At 42.7% G+C, this 19,989-nt stretch overlaps 2 protein-coding genes and 1 long non-coding RNA gene across 17 annotated transcripts; 2 read left to right on the top strand and 1 right to left on the bottom strand.

Moving 5' to 3' along the window:
* Nucleotides 1–67: 67 nt before the first annotated feature.
* Nucleotides 68–9,400, top strand: LOC120895620. 9 transcript variants are annotated; one of them, XR_005738355.1, is made up of 12 exons: nt 68–383; nt 458–511; nt 794–969; nt 1,864–1,962; nt 2,084–2,287; nt 2,357–2,480; nt 2,575–2,856; nt 2,930–3,424; nt 3,497–3,802; nt 3,899–4,036; nt 4,241–4,501; nt 4,593–4,707. It is a non-coding gene; the product is annotated as an uncharacterized LOC120895620 (long non-coding RNA). The 9 variants fall into 9 exon arrangements; XR_005738359.1 differs by having other exon boundaries at nt 1,864–2,287; nt 3,497–3,506; nt 3,620–3,802; XR_005738356.1 differs by having other exon boundaries at nt 68–320; nt 1,864–2,287.
* Nucleotides 9,401–11,123: 1,723 nt separating this feature from the next.
* LOC120894331 (prenylated Rab acceptor protein 1) lies at nt 11,124–12,457 on the top strand. The gene is made up of 3 exons (XM_040296853.1): nt 11,124–11,354; nt 11,440–11,649; nt 11,742–12,457. The coding sequence occupies exons 1-3, from the start codon at nt 11,272–11,274 to the stop codon at nt 12,031–12,033; spliced, it is 585 nt and encodes a 194-aa protein (XP_040152787.1). The 5' UTR covers nt 11,124–11,271; the 3' UTR covers nt 12,034–12,457.
* LOC120894330 (F-box/LRR-repeat protein 7) lies at nt 12,426–18,354 on the bottom strand. Of its 7 annotated transcripts, none has more exons than XM_040296847.1 (6): nt 18,020–18,133; nt 15,317–15,428; nt 15,132–15,158; nt 13,895–14,219; nt 12,827–13,817; nt 12,426–12,756 (listed from the first exon to the last, which is right to left on the bottom strand). In XM_040296847.1, the coding sequence occupies exons 2-6, from the start codon at nt 15,395–15,397 to the stop codon at nt 12,621–12,623; spliced, it is 1,560 nt and encodes a 519-aa protein (XP_040152781.1). In that variant the 5' UTR covers nt 15,398–15,428; nt 18,020–18,133; the 3' UTR covers nt 12,426–12,620. The 7 variants fall into 7 exon arrangements, with proteins under 7 accessions (XP_040152781.1, XP_040152779.1, XP_040152786.1 ...); XM_040296845.1 differs by lacking the exon at nt 18,020–18,133 and adding an exon at nt 15,980–17,170; XM_040296852.1 differs by lacking the exons at nt 15,317–15,428; nt 18,020–18,133 and adding an exon at nt 17,193–17,584.
* Nucleotides 18,355–19,989: the final 1,635 nt, after the last annotated feature.

The raw sequence follows: 19,989 nt of genomic DNA, 5'->3' as shown, positions 1-19,989 counted from the left end.
AAACGCATGGAAGAGCAGGAAGAAACACGGACGAGCGCTGATGAACTGCAACTGTGTGCGTGCAACAGCACCAAACGGCATGTGACGACGGACAGTGTGTGGATGTGTGTGTGTAATTTTAGGCAGCGAAGATGGATCGAGGTTATGTTTACAAAGTGAAAGAGTTTGATGCGGAAGCGTCTTTGTGATAAACATGTATTTTATTTGCATAATTTCAGTGTTAAAGTTTGTAATGTGAACTTAAAAGTAATGACCAATGGTGCTATTCACTTGTGTGCTGTTGGCGAATATTGAAGCGTTAAAATATTGCAGCTTCCTATGTTAGTTTGTTGTGCTTAGTGTGAAGCAAAAATGTGTGCTAAAGTGTTATAAATTAGAAAAATGTATACGTATCCGTCTAATGTTTGGTTGTACCTATCTAATTTTCCATATTTTCGGTGTCCTTATCGTTTACCAGGAGAAAACGATAGATGGAGGTTAGATACGTGCAGCTATTTGCCTCCGCAGGAAGGTATGTTAATTAAACTTGTTGTATTTGTAATTTTTTATTACGCTGCAATTAAATAACTAATCGGATAAAATTTGCCGTTTAACATTATGAATAATCGATGTTATCAGTGTTCTTCAGAAGTGTTCCAAGCTGTCCGAAGACACACAAATCCGCAATCCACAATCCAAGCACACAAATCCGATTCACCTCGTATGCACCCAGCGGATTTCATGCAAAGGATATTGGAAAGCCATCAAAGAAGTGGGCATGATGGAAAGGACACTTTGATTCTTTTACTTTCAGATTTCTTATCCTTATTTTTGTTTACACCAACCTTGGATCGTCGGCGCGGGCCTTATGGGAACTGCGCGGTTAGAGCAACAACCGGATGAGCATTTTGTTGCAGGCGGAAATTGTCTCAAGTTTGGGAATTGAAGAGAGTTACAGCACACTGTGAACATCGTTGTAAACAATCGATGGTAACATTTATATATATAGCTTATGAATGCATGTGTTTATCTAATTATTCATTAATTCGTTTATTTATTAATTTAAGCGTTAGCGCTCCATCGACATATGTTTTTTGTTGTTCTTTTTAGAAAATTGCTCTAACGGAACAGCTTATCCCGGCCTTTCTCGGGTTTAGTTGCTGTTGCTTGACCGCGACGATTGACACCAGAGCTTGCTATGGTCGTATTGTGGTCGTGTAATCGTGTTATTGCTGTTAACGCGCTTTGTTTATATCTATTAAGATGCAACAGCATTATTTATTTTCCGGAATATGGTTAGCGTTGTTCCTCCTAATAAGACGGAATACGTTTGAAATTAGCACCTGTGTCAATCGTCCAACGGTTGGCAATAAAGTACAATAAATGATAGGAGCAAAAACGCGATGGCTGTTAGTGATTTGCGAAATGAAACCAACAGCCATTTTACATTTTTTATCTTAAACAAGTCCTATCTTAACCCCTGAAAACTACCAAAGCTACAATTTTTCATTTCATTTGTCATTCATCATTCTATTTAGAAAAGAATAGATGAAAGGTGTAATATAGTATCAATAGGACATTACAATTAATAAAAATGGAAAAGCAATGTGTTTATCAATAAATAATATGTAATATATATACAGCAACTATAAATAGGTAGAGCAATTTAACTAAATAAATTTATTTTTATTTATTCCTTCTATGGCAGCTTGTTTTAACATTTCCCTGCATGTTTACTCTTGCCGGTGCATGTGTCAGTTTTCTTTTTAAATATTCTTTATCATATTCTATATCTACGTCTATTCCCACGTGGTTTGTGGCGATAGACTGCACTGTATTTGGATAGTTACTAAAAGCTATTTTTGTCCTGACGATCCTTCCCAGGTACACCGTGCAAGAAAAGTCCCATCAAACAACACGTCTAAAGCCTCATGCATCCTGTTGTTGGCATCCTGGCTGCTGATATCTGCATCTATTATTTAAGTATAACTGCCAAATGCAAAATCATCTCCAGCTATTTTTGCTTCAAATGCATCAAACTTTTGTTAATTTTCGATTGTTTCTATTGCTAAACTCTGCGCATTTCTTCTTATACCCTTCATAGGATTCAGTATTGTGGACTGCTCATTTAAAATCACCATTATCTGTGCGCTGCGTGCATCTATTTTCATTAACAGCATCCGACAACGAAGGCAGCAGCTTCCAGAATGCTCTGTAGAAGTAATTGAAAAGACTGCTTGATTTGCTCCTGCTGCAGTCTGGTGTTCATCGTCGGTGATCATCATTATTAGTGACGAAGGCAGCACAGGTTCGTACACCGGACATGTAGCAGAACTCGTTGACGGTTTCTGATCACTTTTCCTGGTTATATTTTTAGGCAAATTTATCACAACAGGACCAGTTGCTCGTTCAGTCGTTATGTACGTTATGCGCTTGTCGATGGCACTTAATTACCACCATCAACTATCTTGCCTGGCGGACGGATCTGGCTAGGAACACAGGTAAAAAATTCCTCAGATATAGCAGTACTCGTTGATGGTTTTTGAACATTAACGCTGATCATTTTGGCTGGTGTACGGCTCACAATACAAACAGATCCTCTAGGAGCCGCTATCACCGATGCAGAAGCACTGGTGGGTAATTGTTGTCTTACAAAAGCGGACATCATATCACGCTGATTCTTCGGAGCATGAACTTCGACAAGCGATGCAATCGATGGTACTGCAGAACCCGCCAATGCCTGTTGTCTACCGATCTTCATGCCTGATTCCTGCGGTAGAGCATCAGCAACCGGTACCACTGATGGCGCAGCAGTACTAGTTGACGGTTGCTGTCCATGTTGCTGGCCTAACGGACGGAATGGTGCAAGAACATCAGGTAATGTGGACCGATGATGATTATCATCACCGGCATTCGAGACCAGCGCTGACACTTCATCCGTTACCTTCAGCTGTTCATCAACACGGACTGGCATTCTTTGTTGACTCGCGCTGACCAGCCACTGAAACCACCGAAGGCACTGCACTTGTTGTCGGAAGTTGTCCAACAACACGGACCGGCAATCTGGGGGACGGATAGCACGAGGAATGGCAACCGGAACCACCGATGGCACTGCACTTGTCGTCGGAAGTTGTCCAACAACACGGACTGGTACATCTGACTGACGAAGCTACTTATCACATACCCGCGTTTTATGTCCCCATTCTTGGTGTTTCCGGGTTACTCGCCATCGCGCTGTAGTCGGATCATACTGCACCTGTCCTGCCTCGATTAATGCCTCCCCAAAGACAAAATTAGAGCACGCGTTCCTATTCCTCATCCTCCGGCGCTGTCTGGAGAATGTGGGAGTCACTGCTCTATAAAAACCACCGGACTACCACAAACTGGAAACAGCGGAAAACCCCGTGGGTCACCGGCCACCATGCTAAATTGAAGCAAAGTTGAAGTAAGTCTGACAGTATCTAAAGTAATAGAAAGACAGTTTGATAAATTAACATTGTTTTATTTTTCATTTCAGCTAATCTGCCGTGCGAAATAGCAAAAAAAAATATTTCATTTTAATGTTTTATTAAGCTAAACTGACATTATATTTTTAATCTAAAACGTTTTTGCTGTGTTTTTTTTTTCTCATCGCGTTTAGGCGTCGTGTATCAGATTGCAACTGCTAATAATTTCGTCGTCTGAGGCGGACTGTTATGGAGGTACCAAATCTTCAGTGATGATGAATGCGTTCACGCTTCTACGAGCCGGTAATTGGCGGTATCCAGATTATCATCGTACTGTTAGCTTACCTAAGCTACCGAAATTAGCGACAGTGTAAAATGTAAGAGAAAGACAAATTGACGATATAATTAAAATTAATGGTTTACATGGATTGCGCTCCACTAACAATATTTTTCTCTTATATTGTCTATTTCAGCTGTGCTGTAAGAATTACGAATGGTCGTGGTAGACGCGTTAGGATTGCAAGGCGATAATTGCGCTCTGAAAATGCTAGCACAGATGTTTGGGCCACAGAGGTGACGTTCCGAGATTGTAAAAACATGCCGGCCCACAGGTACGCAACAACCGCGCCCAAATCTATGGCATAGCATTGGGTGTTAGCTCGTCCGCTAGCACCGGTTACACTGGTGCGGGTAGGAAGCGTGCAAATGAAAAAAAATCTGTAAAAATGTCCCCCTTATTCCTTTGTACATACAAGAAACGATCACGAACGATCAGCATGAAATGCACTTGACTGATATTATTCTTCTTTCTTTAGTTTCAGATAAGCCGTTCTCATCATAGCCGTACCATGTACGGTCGGCTAGTTACACTTCATCACGAAGGACAATCACATCTAGGTGACGGAATGCTGCCAAAACGATGAAGCTGGCTTAGTCCTCGATGACGACGCAACTCCTGTACGTTCGTCGTCATACTATCATTTTAACTGAAGGCATGTTTGTTTAGGCGGCTACAACAAATTGTTTGAACATGTTCAATGAAACAAACATGTTGTTTTGGCTTCTCACAATTATTGGTAATGTATTGCATTCTCTACGCTTTATTTATATGAAACGCAAATAACTTTCTTTACTTATTCTATATTTTATTTTTTAATTTAATTACAGATGAATGCTGGAAATCTCCGTGATAGCCGTTTTCTTGCGCTGAATTAGGTTTGTATGAAAAATAGTGTATTTTTAGAATATTTAATTATCAATAAAATAACGGTCAATTTGAAAATTAGCTGTGTTGATATACAACCCGAATGAAAGAAATACACGGATAAACGAATGTAAACAATACACGAAAGAACGGGAGGTCCGTTTCATCCGTACCCCCCCACGCCCAATCATGTCTTCCGTTGGGCGCCTGAACCATGCACGGTTGGGCGCCCGTTTCTCCTCCTCCGGCGCCCTCAGTTTAGCTGTCAATTGCCTGCCGGGTCGTCACATGCCGTTTGGTGCTGTTGCACGCACACAGTTGCAGTTCAGCACCGCTCGTCCGTGTTTCTTCATGCTCTTCCATGCGTTTCAACGCCCCTCGCCCTAGTATGAAACGTCAATTGCCTGCCGGGGACGTACAGTGTGTGGATGTGTGTGTATAATTTTAGGCAGCGAAGATGGATCGAGGTTATGTTTACAAAGTGAAAGAGTTTGATGCAGAAGCGTCTTTGTGATAAAATGTATTTTAGTTGCATATTTTCAGTGTTAAAGTTTGTAATGTGAACTTAAAAGTAATGAACAATGGTGCTGTTCTCTTGTGTGCTGTTGGCGAATATTGAAGCGTTGAAATATTGAAGCTTCATATGTTAGTTTGTTGTGCTTAGTGTGAAGCAAAAATGTGTGCTAAAGTGTTATAAATTAGAAATATTTATACGTATCCGTCTAATGTTCGGTTGTACCCATCTAATTTTCCATATTTTTGGTGTCCTTATCGTTTACCAGGAGAAAAAGATTGGAGGTTAGTTACGTGCAGCTATTTCGCCTCCGCAGGAAGGTATGTTAATTAAAGTGGTTGTATTTGTAATTTTTCATTACGCTGAAATTAAATAACTAATCGAATAAAATTTTCCGTCAAACATTATGAATAATCGATGTTATCAGTGTTCTTCAGGAGTGTTCCAAGCTGTCCGAAGACACACAAATCCAATTCACCTCGTATGCACCCAGCGGATTTCATGCGAAGGATATTGGAAAGCCATCAAAGAAGTGGGCATGATGATAAGGAAACTTTAATTATTTTTACTTTTAGATTTCTTATCCTTATTTTTGTTTACAACAACCTTGGATCGTCGGCGCGGGCCTTATGGGAACTGCGCGGTCAGAGCAACAACCGGATGAGCATTTCGTTCCAGGTGGAAATTATATCAAGTTTGGGAATTGAAGAGAGTTACAGCACACTGTGAACATCGTTGCAAACAATCGATGGTAACATTTATATATAGCTTATGAATGCATGTGTTTATCTAACTATTCACTAAATCGTTTATTTTTTCATTTGAGCATTAGCGCTCCATCGACGTATGTTGTTTGTTGTTCTTTTAAGTAAATTGCTCCAACGGAACAGCTTCTCCCGGCCTTTCTCGGGTTTAGTTGCTGTTGCTTGACTGCGACGAGTGACACCAGAGTTTGCTATGGTCGTATTGTCGTCGTGTAATCGTGTTATTGCTGTTAACGCACTTTGTTTATATCTATTAAGATGCAACAGCATTATTTATTTTCCGGAATATCGTTAGCGTTGTTCCTCCTCGGTCAAACGGTTCACAGTGGGCAATAAAGAACAATAAATGATAGGAGCAAAAACGCGATGGCTGTTAGTGATTTGCAAAATGATACCAACAGCCATTTTACATTTTTTATCTTAAACAAGGATTGCCGTTGAAAGCTACCAAAGCAAATGTGTATTACTTACTATGAGCTGTGTGATAGGTACAATAAAAGGTACAAGTTTTCATTTAATTTGTAAAATTAGAAAAGAATAGATCAAAGGTGATTGATAAATATAGTATCAATATTACATTGCGATTAATAAAAATGGAAAAGCAATGTGTTTATCAATAAATAATATGTAATGTATGCAATATGTATAAACAGCAACTATAAATAGGTAGAGCAATTTAACCAAATAAATATATGTTTATTTCTTCCTTCTATGGCAGCTTGTTTTAACATTTCCCTGCATGTTTACTCTTGCCGGTGCATGTGTCAGTTTTCTTTTTAAATATTCTTTATCATATCTACGTCTATTCCCACGTGGTTTGTGGCGATAGACTTAAATAAGCACTGTATTTGGATAGTTACTAAAAGCTATTTTTGTCCTGACGATCCTCCCCAGCTACACCGTGCAAGAAAATTCCTATCAAACATCACGTTTAAAACCTTATGCATCCTGTTGTTGGCATCCTGGCTGCTGATATCTGCATCTATTATTTAAGTATAACTGCAAAATGCAAAATCATCTCCAGCTATTTTTGCTAAAAATGTATCAAACTGTTGTTCATTTCCGATTTTTTAAAGTGCTAAACTCTCCGCATTTCTTCTTATACCCTTCATAGGATTCAGTATTGTGGACTGCTCATTTAAAATCACCACTATCTGTGCGCTGCGTGCATCTATTTTCATTAACAGCATCCGACAACGAAGGCAGCAGCTTCCAGAATACTATGTAGAAGTAATTGAATGGACTGCTTGATTTGCTCCTGCTGCAGCCTGGTGTTCATCGTCGGTGATCATCATTATTGGCGACGAAGGCAGCACAGGTTCGTACACCGAAAACGTAGCAGAACTCGTAAACGGTTTCTGATCACTTTTCCTGGTTATATTTTCAGGCAAATTTATTACAACAGGACCTTTTGCTCGTTCAGTCGTTATGTACGATGTACCGGCGCTTGTCGATGGCACTTGGTTACCACCGTCAACTATCTTGCCTGGCGGACAGATGTGGCTAGGAACACAGGTAAAAGATTGCTCAGACATAGCAGTACTCGTTGATGGTTTTTTAACATTAACGCTGATCATTTTGGCTTGTACGACTCACAATACAAACAGATCCTCCAGCAGCCGCTATCACCGATGCAGAAGCACTGGTGGGTAATTGTTGTCTTACAACAGCGGTCATCATACCACGCTGATTCTTCGGAGTATGAACTTCGACAAGCGATGCAATCGATGGTACTGCAGATCCCGCCAATGCCTGTTGTCTACCGATCTTCATGCCTGATTCCTGCGGTAGAGCATCAGCAACCGGTACCACTGATGGCGCAGCAGTACTAGTTGACGGTTGCTGTCCATGTTGCTGGCCTAACGGACGGAATGGTGCAGGAACACCAGGTAATGTTGACCGATGATGATTACCATCACCGGCATTCGAGACCAGCGCTGACACTTCATCCGTTACCTTCAGCTGTTCAACAACACGGACTGGCATTCTTTGTTGACTCGCGCTGACCGGCCTGAAACCACCGAAGGCACTGCACTTGTTGTCGGAAGTTGTCCAACAACACGCACCGGCAATCGGGGACGACGGATGGTACGAGGAATGGCAACCGAAACCATCGATGGCACTGCACTTGTCGTCGGAAGTTGTCCAACAACACGGACTGGTACATCTGAATGACGAAGCTACTTATCACACACCCGCATTTTATGTCCCCATTCTTGGTGTTTCCGGGTTACTCGCCATCGCGCTGTAGTCGGATCATACTGCACCTGTCCTGCTTCGATTAATGCCTCCGATTAAGACAAAATTAGAGCACGCGTTCCTATTCCTCATCCTCCGGCACCGTCTGGAGAATGTGGGAGTCACTGCTCTATAAAAACCACCGGACTACCACAAACTGGAAACAGCGGAAAACCCCGTGGGTCACCGGCCACCGTGCTAGATTGAAGCAAAGTTGAAGTAAGTCTGACAGTATCTAAAGTAATAGAAAGAAATTTTGATAAACTGGTTAACAATGTTTATTTTTCATTTCAGCTAATATGCCGTGCGAAAAAGCAAAATAAATATTTCATTTTAATGTTTATTAAGCTACACTGACATTATATTTTTCATCTAAAACGTTTTTGATGTGTTTTTTCTCATCGCGTTTAGGCGTCGTGTATCAGATCGCAACTGCTAATATTTTCGTCGTCTGAGACGGACTGTTATGGAGGTACAAAATCTTCAGTGATGCGTTCACGAATCTACGAGCCGGTAATTGGCGGTATCCAGATCATCGTCGTACTGTTGACTTACCTAAGCTACCGAAATTAGCGACAGTGTAAAATGTAAGAGAAAGACAAATTGACGATATAATTAAAATTAATGGTTTACATGGATTACGCTCCACTAACAATATTTTTCTCTTATATTGTCTATTTCAGCTGTGCTGTGAGAATTACAGTTGGCTCTAACAAATGTCGCCTTTATTCCTTTGTACATACAAGAAACGATCGCGAACGATCAGCATGAAATGCACTTGACTGATATTATTCTTTTTCTTTAGTTTCAGATAAGCCGTTCTCATCAATGCCATATCATGTACGGTCGGTTAGTTACACTTCATAACGAAGGATAATCACATCTGGTTAACGGAATGCTGCCAAAACGATGAAGCTGGCTTAGCCCTCGATGACGACGCAACTCCTGCACGTTCGTCGTCATACTATCATTTCAACTGGAGGCATGTTTGTTTTAGGCGGCTACAACATGTTGTTTGAACATGTTGAATAGAACAAACATGTTGATAATGGTAATGTATTGCATTCTCAACGCTTTATTTGTACGAAATGCAAATAACTTTCTTTACTTATTTTATGTTTTATGTTTTAATTTAATTACAGGTGAATGCTGGAACTCCGTGATAACCGTTTTCGTGCGCTGAATAAGGTTTGTATGAAAAATAGTGTATTTTTAGAATATTTTATTTTTCAATAAAGTAACGGTAAATTTGAAATACACTGTGTTGATAAACAACCCGAATGAAAGAAATACACGGATAAACGAATGTAAACAATACACGAAAGAACGGGAGGTCCGTTTCATCCGTACCCCCCCACGCCCAATCATGTCTTCCGTTGGGCGCCTGAGCCATGCACGGTTGGGCGCCCGTTTCTCCTCCTCCGGCGCCGTCAGTTTTGCTGTCAATTGCCTGCCGGGACAGCCTACGCTTTGAAATGGCAGTTTTAGCTACATTAACTGTTTTCTGTTGATGTATAATTGATTCAGATTGAAATAAAAATAAAAGTCACTTAACTCAATTTCATTGAGCCACATTATCAACGTTATAGGTCTCGACTTTTACCACTATTTACTATTTGCTATTTCAATTAATATTATGATTATTTGAACCCGGTCAATGGTTTAGGGTAGTGGGAACGCTGATCCGATACGATTTTATCGGACAAAATTTATATGGGATTTGACAAATAAAGTCAAACGTACGATTCCGTCGTTCGACGGAACCAAGGTGTATTTATTTAGAAGGTAAATTTTTAGCGCGTTTGCCGGGTGCCATCATTGAGAATTGTTATGTCAAATAGCGTACAATTTTCCATACCCCCTTCGAGCCCTCTCCTAGTTTAATACCGGAGCTCCGAGTATTCCCAAATAGCCAGCTCGTACTTTATAGCTGATTTGGGGCTGTTTAACGAAAAATCGTTCCGATGTCGTACTTTGTGGCTGATTAAGAGATAGACGGTACTTTGCGGAACTATGGAGCTTTTTAACAGGCACATGGTACTCTTTGGTACTTTGCGAGTGATTAGCACTATGTGTAGGGTTCATGATGGAACTTTAAGGCTTATTAAGAACGTGTACCGAACTTGATGGAACTGCATAGCTTTTTAATGCATGACATCGGTACAAGGTGGGTCTTGTCAAAGTGTCAAAGACAGACGCCGCCAATCATCTCATTGCTGCTGTACAAGTTAGATTAGTTGTTTGAAGTAGGGATTTTGAAGGAAGTGATTGTAATTGTACAGTAAATTGTGATACGTTTCGTGTAATTTATGAATATTAAGGATTTAAAAATATACACATGTACACAAACAAATCAAATCCTGTTGTTTATTTCATCGATGACGCTTGCTTGAAAATAAAACACAAAGAAAAATAATCCCCGGCACCGGAGCTTAAGGAAGCTACTTAGGCGCTATTTAGAAGGACCACCTGGAACTTTGATGCTGTTTATCTACTGCAAAAGGCGAATTAGAGCAGCGATCTTTAGCGTGCCAAAATGAGCTGCTTAAGCAATTCTGGCTATTTGGGTTGTTATGTCAAGTCGTGAAATGTCAATTTGTTCTGAAGCACTTCATCTCCTTAATACTCCTCCATACACCTTGCGACGGAATCAATTTTTTTTTTATTCCGTCGGATCGACGCAACCGATTTTATCTGTCAATGCTATGCAAATCAAAATTGTTTGATTCTGACGCTTATGGTTTCAAGCTGTCACCCGCAGCGAGTGTGAAATTCATACATTTTCAGAAAAAGCCTTATATAGGAACAACATCAAGTTATTTCTATTATAGTAGTTAAACCATTCAAATCATCCACATAATCGCAATATGAAGCGAAATACCGTTTGACAGCAGTATCTGCAAAGCTTTCAAAAAATCCAATAGGAATTCAATTTGCGGGTGGAATTTTGCCACTCGGCATTCCGTGTAGACAGACCTTTCGTGTGCCACGTACAAAGGTAAACAAGGCTGACATGCATTGAACGTCAAGTTGGGAAAACAAAAGATTTCTGTTTTCTCCCGAACATACGATCCACAGTTTAATTATTAAAGTAATTTGGAAAAGAAGGCCCAAACCACAACCACCATGGAAACTCCAGAGGTTCATATCGATGTGAGTGGAAACATGGAAACGCCACCGGACACCAAATCCGGTTTCAACCTATCCTCGTAAGTGTGATGAAACGGGTGTGATGCACCCGATCGTATGACGCATCGACAGGAATAACACAGATGCATTCCCTTGCTCTACCAGGTTTACCAACTTTTCCACCCGCATCCCGAGCTTGTGGGAGCTGTTGCGCCTAAGCCGGCAGAACATTCGCCCGTGGTCAGAGTTTCTACAAACGTCCAACTTCAAAACGGTGGCAAATGTGTCCCGCCTCACGAACCGCATCATTCGCAATCTGGCCTACTTTCAAAGCAACTATCTGTTTGTGTTTCTGGGTCTGATTGTCTATTGTTTGTAAGTGGAGAGGAGCAGTGCGAAAGCGCGGTTTCCCACGTATCCAATTTGCCCCGTGTCCCCAGCTAATGTGCTTGCTCGTTCCATTCAAGGTTGACCTCACCGCTCATACTGATAGTGCTGGGAGCCGTGTTTTATGCTTGCTACAAAATCAAACAGATCAGCACGCCGGTGGCATTCTTCAGCAAGCAGTTGAACACGAACCAGCAATGCGTTGCGGTCGGTGTCGCCTCCGTGCCGGTGCTGTATCTGGCCGGGGCCGGTGCCGTCATGTTCTGGGTGCTGGGTGCCTCATTCTTTGTGATATCACTCCACGCGGTCTTCTACAATATCGATGCAATCGTGACGGAGGACACGGAAACGTTCCTCTCCGAAACGGTGTGAAGGGGATGGCAGTGACGAAATCAGCTGTGGGATGATCCTGCGCCCTGCGCAAGCTTCGTTGCAAAGTTTATTGCGACAATTTGATTTGAAAAATCAATTCTCCTTCCTTAGCTGTGCGTATGGTAGAAAAGAAATGCTGTCAGAGAACTAAGATAGATTGTTTTAAAAATTTATTCCCGCATACCCTTTTTTGTATTGCACCTTTATATGCAATATTTTGATAAATTCGAACCTGCACCAATGAACGCTGTGGAAAATTTAAGCAACGAAATTGTGAATCAAATTGAAGGAAATGCACTTTACGTATTTATTTGTTCTCGCAATTCCTACTAATCGTGCACCAAGCGCAAATATGTATTTATAATTTCTCAAAAACTCCAGCAATACCGTGGTAAAGATAAATATCAACGTTTATTTCAAAACAGATTTTTTTTTTCACATAGTTTACAATAAAAAAAACACGAAAGTTCTTCTCTTTCGAACGAACAAGCTGCGTCTCCAAATTAGTAACGATTAGTAACAAACCACACACCGTACCGTTTGATGGACAAACGGTACGGTAAAGCCGACAGTACCGTTCTGCTCGTTCAGTTGAAAACCAAGTCGTTGTAGTTGCTCAGCACATGGTACGCCGACACACGGCAGCTGGTGGTGGTACGGACCACAGTCGTACGATCGGCACGCTCAAAGTTTGCCTTCACCGTTTCATAATAGCGACCATCGCTGCGAAACAAGAAAGGGACATGATAGCAAAAGTGTGAAAGTAACAATGCAACCCCGAACCCCAGCTTACCTCAGCACCAGACAGCGCAGCTTCAAGCACTTGACGCGCAGCAAATCGATCGCCTTCTGGCTCTTGTCGGAGAAGCGCAAGTTCTCCGGATCCCAGCGAAGCTCCAACCGCTCCAGCTTGGTGCAGTGCGACCCGATCGTGTCCATCAGCTGGTCCACGTGTATGTTGCCGCCCAGCCGCTCGGTCGTGCCCATCACGATGATGCGGATGTTGGTCAGTATCGGCATGATCGACATCCACAGCTGGTCGGTGATGTGCGTCATGCCGGAAAGCACGCACGCCTGCAGCTGCGCCCCGTACCGGGTAATGAACCGGGCCAGCGCCTCGTCCGAGATGTTGTCCGACGAGTCGAGGTCCAGCGCGATCAGCGACTTCGGGTTGCCGCCCTCCATCCACGCCTTCAGCACGGAATCGTTAAAGCCATTGATCTGGCCCGCGCTCAGGAAGCGCAGCGTCGGGATGCGCGTCAGCAGATCGATCAGACACTCGGTCGACAGGTCGGTGCCGGAAATGTCCAGCTCCTGCACCGAGCACTTGTCCCATTCCGCCTGCATCACGTACTCCGACTTCAGGCTGGTACCGTTCATCAGCAGACACTTGAGCTGCTTCGAGCGGGCGAGCAGCGCCTTCAGCGTCGAGCCGGTCACCTTGTTGCAGTAGTTCACCGCCAGACACTCCAGCTGGATGCAGTTCGAGCTGAACGCGTCGATGTGCGAATCGTCGATGAAGTTGATGCCGTACAGGTTGATCACGCGCAGGTTCGGCGTGGCCGACTTGAGCTTGTGCACGTTGATCACTTCGTAGATTTCTTCCTCCTCCTCCTCGCACTTCTCGTACGTGCCGATCAGGTGCAGCACCTCCAGCCCGTTGATGAAGTTGTAGATCTTGCGCATGAAGCCCTCCATGAAGATCACCTCCGACAGGCAGATGCACATGTACCGCAGCTTGGCCGGGAAGGCTTGCATTTCGCTAAAGTCGTGCAGCTGCATAGCTGCAGGAAAAAAACAAACAAAAAAGAGGGTATTAGATAAAGTACGATCAGGGTGGCAATCCCTGGCCCGCACCTACCCGTCGAGAAGTCGAGCAGCATGTGCGTCAGATTCGGACACTTCGAGGACAGCTCGTGCAGCACGGTGTGCGTGATCAGCTCGATCGGCAGCTCGATGTAGCGCAGCGACGGTCCGAACCGCACCGAGATGAGCTGCAGCAGCGACTCGAGCGATCCCACGTGCAGTCCCGACACTTCCGGCCGCAGCGACACATTCTTCCACAGCTGCGTGTTGTAGGCGATGGTTCGCCAGCGGCGGCACACCGTCGCCATGCGACAGATCTCCAAATGGCTCAGGTAGGAAAAGATGTGCAGAATTACCTTATCCGGAAGTTTTTCGATGGACTGCGGGTACAAGATGGGAACATTAGAGGGAGCGGCGGTAGTGTGAACGATTTCAAAAGCAAGCCAATCAGTAACATGTTCGGTGCATGCAGCCAAGCAAAAACGAAGGAAAAATAACAGATAGTTTCACAGTAGTTATATGTCCTTCAAACACACACACACGCACCGTATTGGCGAACGGGCTTTTGCCATCTTCGGTGAAGTACAGCTGGGATGCTTCCAGTGCCACTTGATTCCACACATCGCTCGAAAGATCCATCGTTAATTAACAGGGGGTGTTTTTTTTTTAAAGGATTTTCCTCTTCACACAACAAAAGGTCCCTTGTTTTTGCACAGCAGCTACGCGAGCCAAACGTCCGAATTTTCCGAAAGGGAGTGAAAATTTTGACATTCGTAACGTGGAAATGCGGTCCGATCGTAGTGTGCGTAGCTGAAGCTCTTCCCGTTGTTGTTAGCGACACACAAAGAGAGCAACAGAGAGTGTGTGTGTGAGAGAGAGAGAGGTCAGTTTTATATGGTAAGATGTGTTTTAATAAGCGGGAAAATTCAGAGGCATTCCTTAGATGCTCTCCCAAAATGTTGACTGGCCACTGCGTGAATGTGTGTGTATCATGCTAAATTTAAACAATGTGACGCGCTTACAGCGAAATCCCAGTGTTTGGGTAGACCGATGCTCATGCGCCGTCAGCTTCAACCAAAGCCCCCATGTGGTACGCGGTCCGGATCGGTTCGAAAACAGGCGATCGAGCGTGTCTCGGTGTGTGTTTGTGTGCGTTAGTAAAGAACATGCGGTCCAGGTTGACTACATGGCCGGTAGTATGCGATATGCGAATGAAAGAGTTATCATGGCACGGTTGTCATGGATACGGATTAGCGACAGGATCGTCCCGTAGTGATTAATGCGATACTAACCGTTCCATCGCTAGAGCCAAAGAAAAGCTAGGAAAATAAGCAGATGGAAAATCGTGGTAAATAAAAATAAAATGATAAACAAGCGGAAACAGAAACTGCAAAGCAAAGCACGATGAAACGCTCTTTCGTAGCAGCGCCGTTGAATTTGAAACGCACTGCTTGGGTGGATAAAGCCGATCACTTACCATGCGGCTCCTCCGGAAGCTACCGCTAGAGAAACTGTCACTATGGACTATGGAAAAATCGATCGCACTCCATGCTTGCATTGTTTGTGTTTAAGAATTGGCTGTGGTGGTACTGGTTGGGTGGGTTATAGAACTCTATTAGAATAAGTCGGTGCAGTTTTGCAACCATTGACATCATTGCGTGGCGTTATTGTGAAGATCGTTTCCGTTATAAATCCCAAAGCTTGTGCTACTGGTCATGTGATTCGAGTATTTAGGTAAATTTCAAAAATTTTAACACATTCTGCGCATGCCAAGTCGATTTTAATTTAAAAAAAAGTATTGTTGCCCTAACATTTTCTTGAATTAAAAACAGATGTGTTTTCTTTAATTAAGAACAGAACTAAGCGTCAAACGTTTTCCAAATAAAAAAAAAAATCCATAATTGCTTCATAATTTACGCGAATCACTACTGCTGCACTTGTGGATGTGTGAGTTAAATTTATGCTTCATTCAGGCAGGCAGACACACAAGCTCCAAATGATTTACGATCCATCACCAACGGACGTGTCACTGTACACCATTAGTACATCACACTTAATCGTCATTAAACTGATGATTAAGTCACTCGGTCGCACCAACAAAAAAAATAAAGAGAGAAATGAAAACTCATTCCTAACTCACCACGACCGCGAATCACTACACTGCTACTGCTTGGCGGCACACACTTTACGCACAAAGGCGATACACCGTACTGTCTGGTGCGGCCGTGAGTTCCGATCAGAATGCCGGCCCGATCGCGAATTAAGCGGTGCGAGTTCCACACCGAAACAAATTATAATTAAAAGTGATGTTTTGTTTCAATGTATTGGCCGGCATTTTTCGTCGATTGTTAGGGCGGTTGGGAGTGGGAAGAATCGGAATAGAAGGAAACACAGTAAACGGGACATTGTTTCTGTTATCTTTCTTGCGAACGCGAACGAAAGCTACCGTGGTACGTATAGAGCCAATATTAGCTTTAGAGAGTATTTTACAAAAAAAAAAAACTTGAATTACTTAAGCCAGTTGGGTGAATTGAATAATATTATTCCGACTAATTTTTTAATACATTATTTAAAAAAAATATTAAGGCTTAACTTTGTGAACAAATTCCCAGTACAACCCAAGCTTGGTTTGATCCGAATTCATAAAATAAACCCACCGCAAGAAAGCGAACCATTTGCAATGTTTCACCCAAGCTTTGTTTATTTATTAATGTACATTTTTCCACTCAACCAGAAATCCTGCCCGCATTCTAGCACACGCACGCTACTGGTCTTCCTTCCTTGCAGGATGCTTTACCGCCAAGCACCGATCACATCGCGAAATCATTACGCTGCTTACGATCATCGGCAAGAACGAACATGTCGTCACGTCTGGCGATGGTGCCAATTGTGCCGTGTTTCGTTTCTTTGCTGTTTTGTTTTGCTCTGTCTTTTTTTGTCGGTTTCGTTTCACTAGTCGCAATGGAACGAGTCAACACGTTGGACTTTCGTCAACAATTTTAATGGCCACTCATGAGGCAAGGGGAGGGGGGGAAAACTCGCCCATCTCAGTCGGGATTCCCGTCGTTGCCATTGAACCGCACTGCTCGTGTAGAGTGTTTCGGTGTGTGCGTTCATGATCAGGTAGGAATAATTCACTTAACCGGCTCCACAACCTTTCCATTACCGACGAGTGCTACCACTGCCAAAAGTGTATGTCAATCATGAGGGGAGGGGCACCGCGGGTTCAAATTACGGCGATATAAATAGAGCACACTGATCAAATTACACCTCTTTTTTTTCTTTACGATGATCATCATTGCTGCGGGAAATCGATGCCGTCGGTCACACACTTTTGCACACTTTTTACGTACCTGGGAGGGTCGTTTTCTGAACGTTACCGGAAAAAGTAAATCCATTTAATTGTGAGAGCGTTAACGCTTCGTTGCTGATACGGATGGTTTTCACCCACTGATTCCGATCCCCGGGTAGTGGTGTAAATTGATCTGTCACTCAAATCGAACCGTGAAGAAGCAACAACAAAAAAACCAATTCGAAAACGATCGGATTTGGCATTCGGGCACGAATTTGCCAATAGTAAGCATAACAGAACGATCGTGTTGCGTTAGACGTTGGTGACGAACGAGGGCACGATGACGAACATTGCTCGACACACGCGCGTGCTTGACGCATGGCGTGGAGCGATGGAGGTGCCTGGTGATTTTCACGCGTCAGTTTGATTTTTGCGCAAAACGGTTAATACTCAAAGGGTTATTTGCTGAAATAGGAACGAACTGTGTGATTAATGATAAGAAAATACTCTACACTAATAACTGGGCACTCTGATGTTAAGAACAGTTTGGGTAATTTTGAATCACAACGCAACATCACATGCTTTAAATAATTAAGCAAACTTAACACACACAACCACACGAAAGTTTTATATTTACAGTAGACAGCATCGAAATTAGCCAAAACACCACCAACTCGTTTGCATTCTCGTTTTCACTCATTCACCGTTTGATTAAATATATTGCTGGTGCACGCTAAGGAAGCACGGTGCATCAGTGTCGTTGCGAGCTCGCGATCCATGGTGCCCGATCCAAGGTGCTAGGCGCTTGTGAGCAAAACGAAAAACCACGGAACTACCGCCGGACTCGACCAAACAATGGTGACTGATGGGAGCCGTCCCGCTACTTACACAGTTCGAGGTGAAAATGATTTTCCGGGCATCTTCGTCATCGTTCATATTTGTGCCCAGCAGCAGGTTTGCTATGCTTTGCCGCTGTTTAAACGTACTCATCTTGACACGCGTAACTGGTTCGTCGTTTCGTAACCTGACGCTTCAAGACGGGTCGGGGTCGCAATGCACAACGACAGGACGGCAGCCACTCGGCAGCGGTCAGTGGCGAACCTTAACGCCAACCGCCAGTAACACTACACTGAACGCGCGGAAGCAGTTTCTGCTGATTGCCCGATCCGGTGACCAATGACCATGCGATTCACCCGATCGGTGCTGGGAAACTGAATCTGCAAGTGCATCGGCGTCGCATCCGACACCATTTTCCATCGATCGAAACTCAAGTGAGCGAGGTGAGCATGATTGCTTTTGTGCGATCAGAGGGATGGTAGAGTAGAAAGGGGTTGAATTATTTTCATCACCATCTTATATTTATAATTATTAAACTCGTCTGCGGTTTTCCATATACCTATGGCACCTTCACAGTCGAGCAATGGGGCAGCAATGTGTGGTTGCTGTCTCGTGAGCGGTTGGCACCGTTTTTCACTGCCAAGGTGGCTTGTGTTACAATTATGGGATGACATTTGCCAGCTGCAGTATTGATCGGGTACGTGTTGAAGGCTTTGGCAAAGGTAAATCAATTGCAAACCATAGCTAACGTAGGAGATGATTGTTGCTGAGAGCGAAGGGAAGGCATTGGAATGGATGAGTTGAAGGATTATATCTGAAATAAACTATTGCTCAGCTTCCATTGAGCTGTGCCAAGTTATTGATTTCGAGTTGGATGCAAAACCTAGGAGGGGTATTAACATTTTTCAATCTCTTGAGGATGTATTTGTGTAAACAGACCACAGTAGAACTAGATTACTGATTTCAACAACATCTACATTATATTTGCGTCGAATCGAACAATGTTTTGATGCACATACAGAAATGTTTGTCTGTCCGGTTTTTGGTTATAGATTTTCCTTTTTTCTGTGATGAAGAAAATCCTGTAGGTAATGCGATGTTTAAACTGCATGCTCTCTATAGCCTGTTTTCATCCGCCGCAGGATCGTCAATGGAGATGATGGATTTAGTACTAATAAACTCAAACTCTTTAAAAACAATACATTAAAAAAATTTATTCATACGCTTCATGTACATCGGAAAAAATAGGCCATCGAATCGAAACTAAATTGCTCTTGCTATAACGAGAAAGTATTAACACCCTGTTGATGGATGACAAACATATTTGTCACATTTTTCTCCAACATATTTGACGGGTGTCGAACTTATGTTCGTCATAGCTTGGACGGTGCCTGTCTGCCGTAACAAAAAAAAAATAATAATAAGAAAACAACATCTAGTCACTAACCAGTGATTCCCAAAGTATGATATAATTAGTAGAGTAAGGGATGGTTGATCTGTTAAATGGGTTTTAATTTAATGCTAAAGAATAATATAAATCAATCATAGTTTTTCGTCGGTAAGAGTTTTTGATTTAAATTTAATGTCATTAAAATGTAAACATTGTCATTGTAAACACGAAAACAGAATGAGATGATTAACACTGTTTTCTACAGGTAGATGCAATCAAACCCCTTTTTTTGTTATATGAAGTTTTTCATGCGACTTTCGCAAAAAGCTGTTTTGTGGAAACAGTGTATTATTTTAGAAATTAAATAGAAGAGCCACTCCGATCTCTACTAGATAGATGCGGTAGCTCGCATAATCGGATGGGATCGATAGATACTAGGAAGCCTGTTAAGACTGGCATGTCCGTTTAGTCGTTACGCGAATGAAAAAGAAGATACTACTTAATGTAGGAGTTTGCTTTAGGATTGATCTTGAAAAAGAAAGAACTGGTACACAAAAAGCCGGTCTCGTAGTACAGTCGTCAACTCGTACGACTTAACAACATGCCCGTCATGGGTTCAATCCCCAAATAG

The sequence above is a fragment of the Anopheles arabiensis genome, chromosome 2, assembly GCF_016920715.1.
Source record: "Anopheles arabiensis isolate DONGOLA chromosome 2, AaraD3, whole genome shotgun sequence".
In the NCBI taxonomy this organism is placed as follows: Eukaryota; Metazoa; Arthropoda; class Insecta; order Diptera; family Culicidae; genus Anopheles; species Anopheles arabiensis.
This window is presented reverse-complemented; position numbering and strand designations above follow the sequence as displayed.

Coding starts and splice junctions, on each gene's coding strand:
- LOC120894331 (XM_040296853.1), top strand. CDS start 11,272: ATGGAAACTCCAGAGGTTCATATCGATGTGAGTGGAAACATGGAAACG. Junction 11,355..11,439: donor TCCGGTTTCAACCTATCCTC/GTAAGTGTGATG, acceptor TTGCTCTACCAG/GTTTACCAACTTTTCCACCC. Junction 11,650..11,741: donor GGTCTGATTGTCTATTGTTT/GTAAGTGGAGAG, acceptor GTTCCATTCAAG/GTTGACCTCACCGCTCATAC.
- LOC120894330 (XM_040296847.1), bottom strand. CDS start 15,397: ATGCAAGCATGGAGTGCGATCGATTTTTCCATAGTCCATAGTGACAGT. Junction 14,220..15,131: donor TTGGCTCTAGCGATGGAACG/GTTAGTATCGCA, acceptor TTGTACCCGCAG/TCCATCGAAAAACTTCCGGA. Junction 13,818..13,894: donor GCTGCTCGACTTCTCGACGG/GTAGGTGCGGGC, acceptor TTTTTCCTGCAG/CTATGCAGCTGCACGACTTT.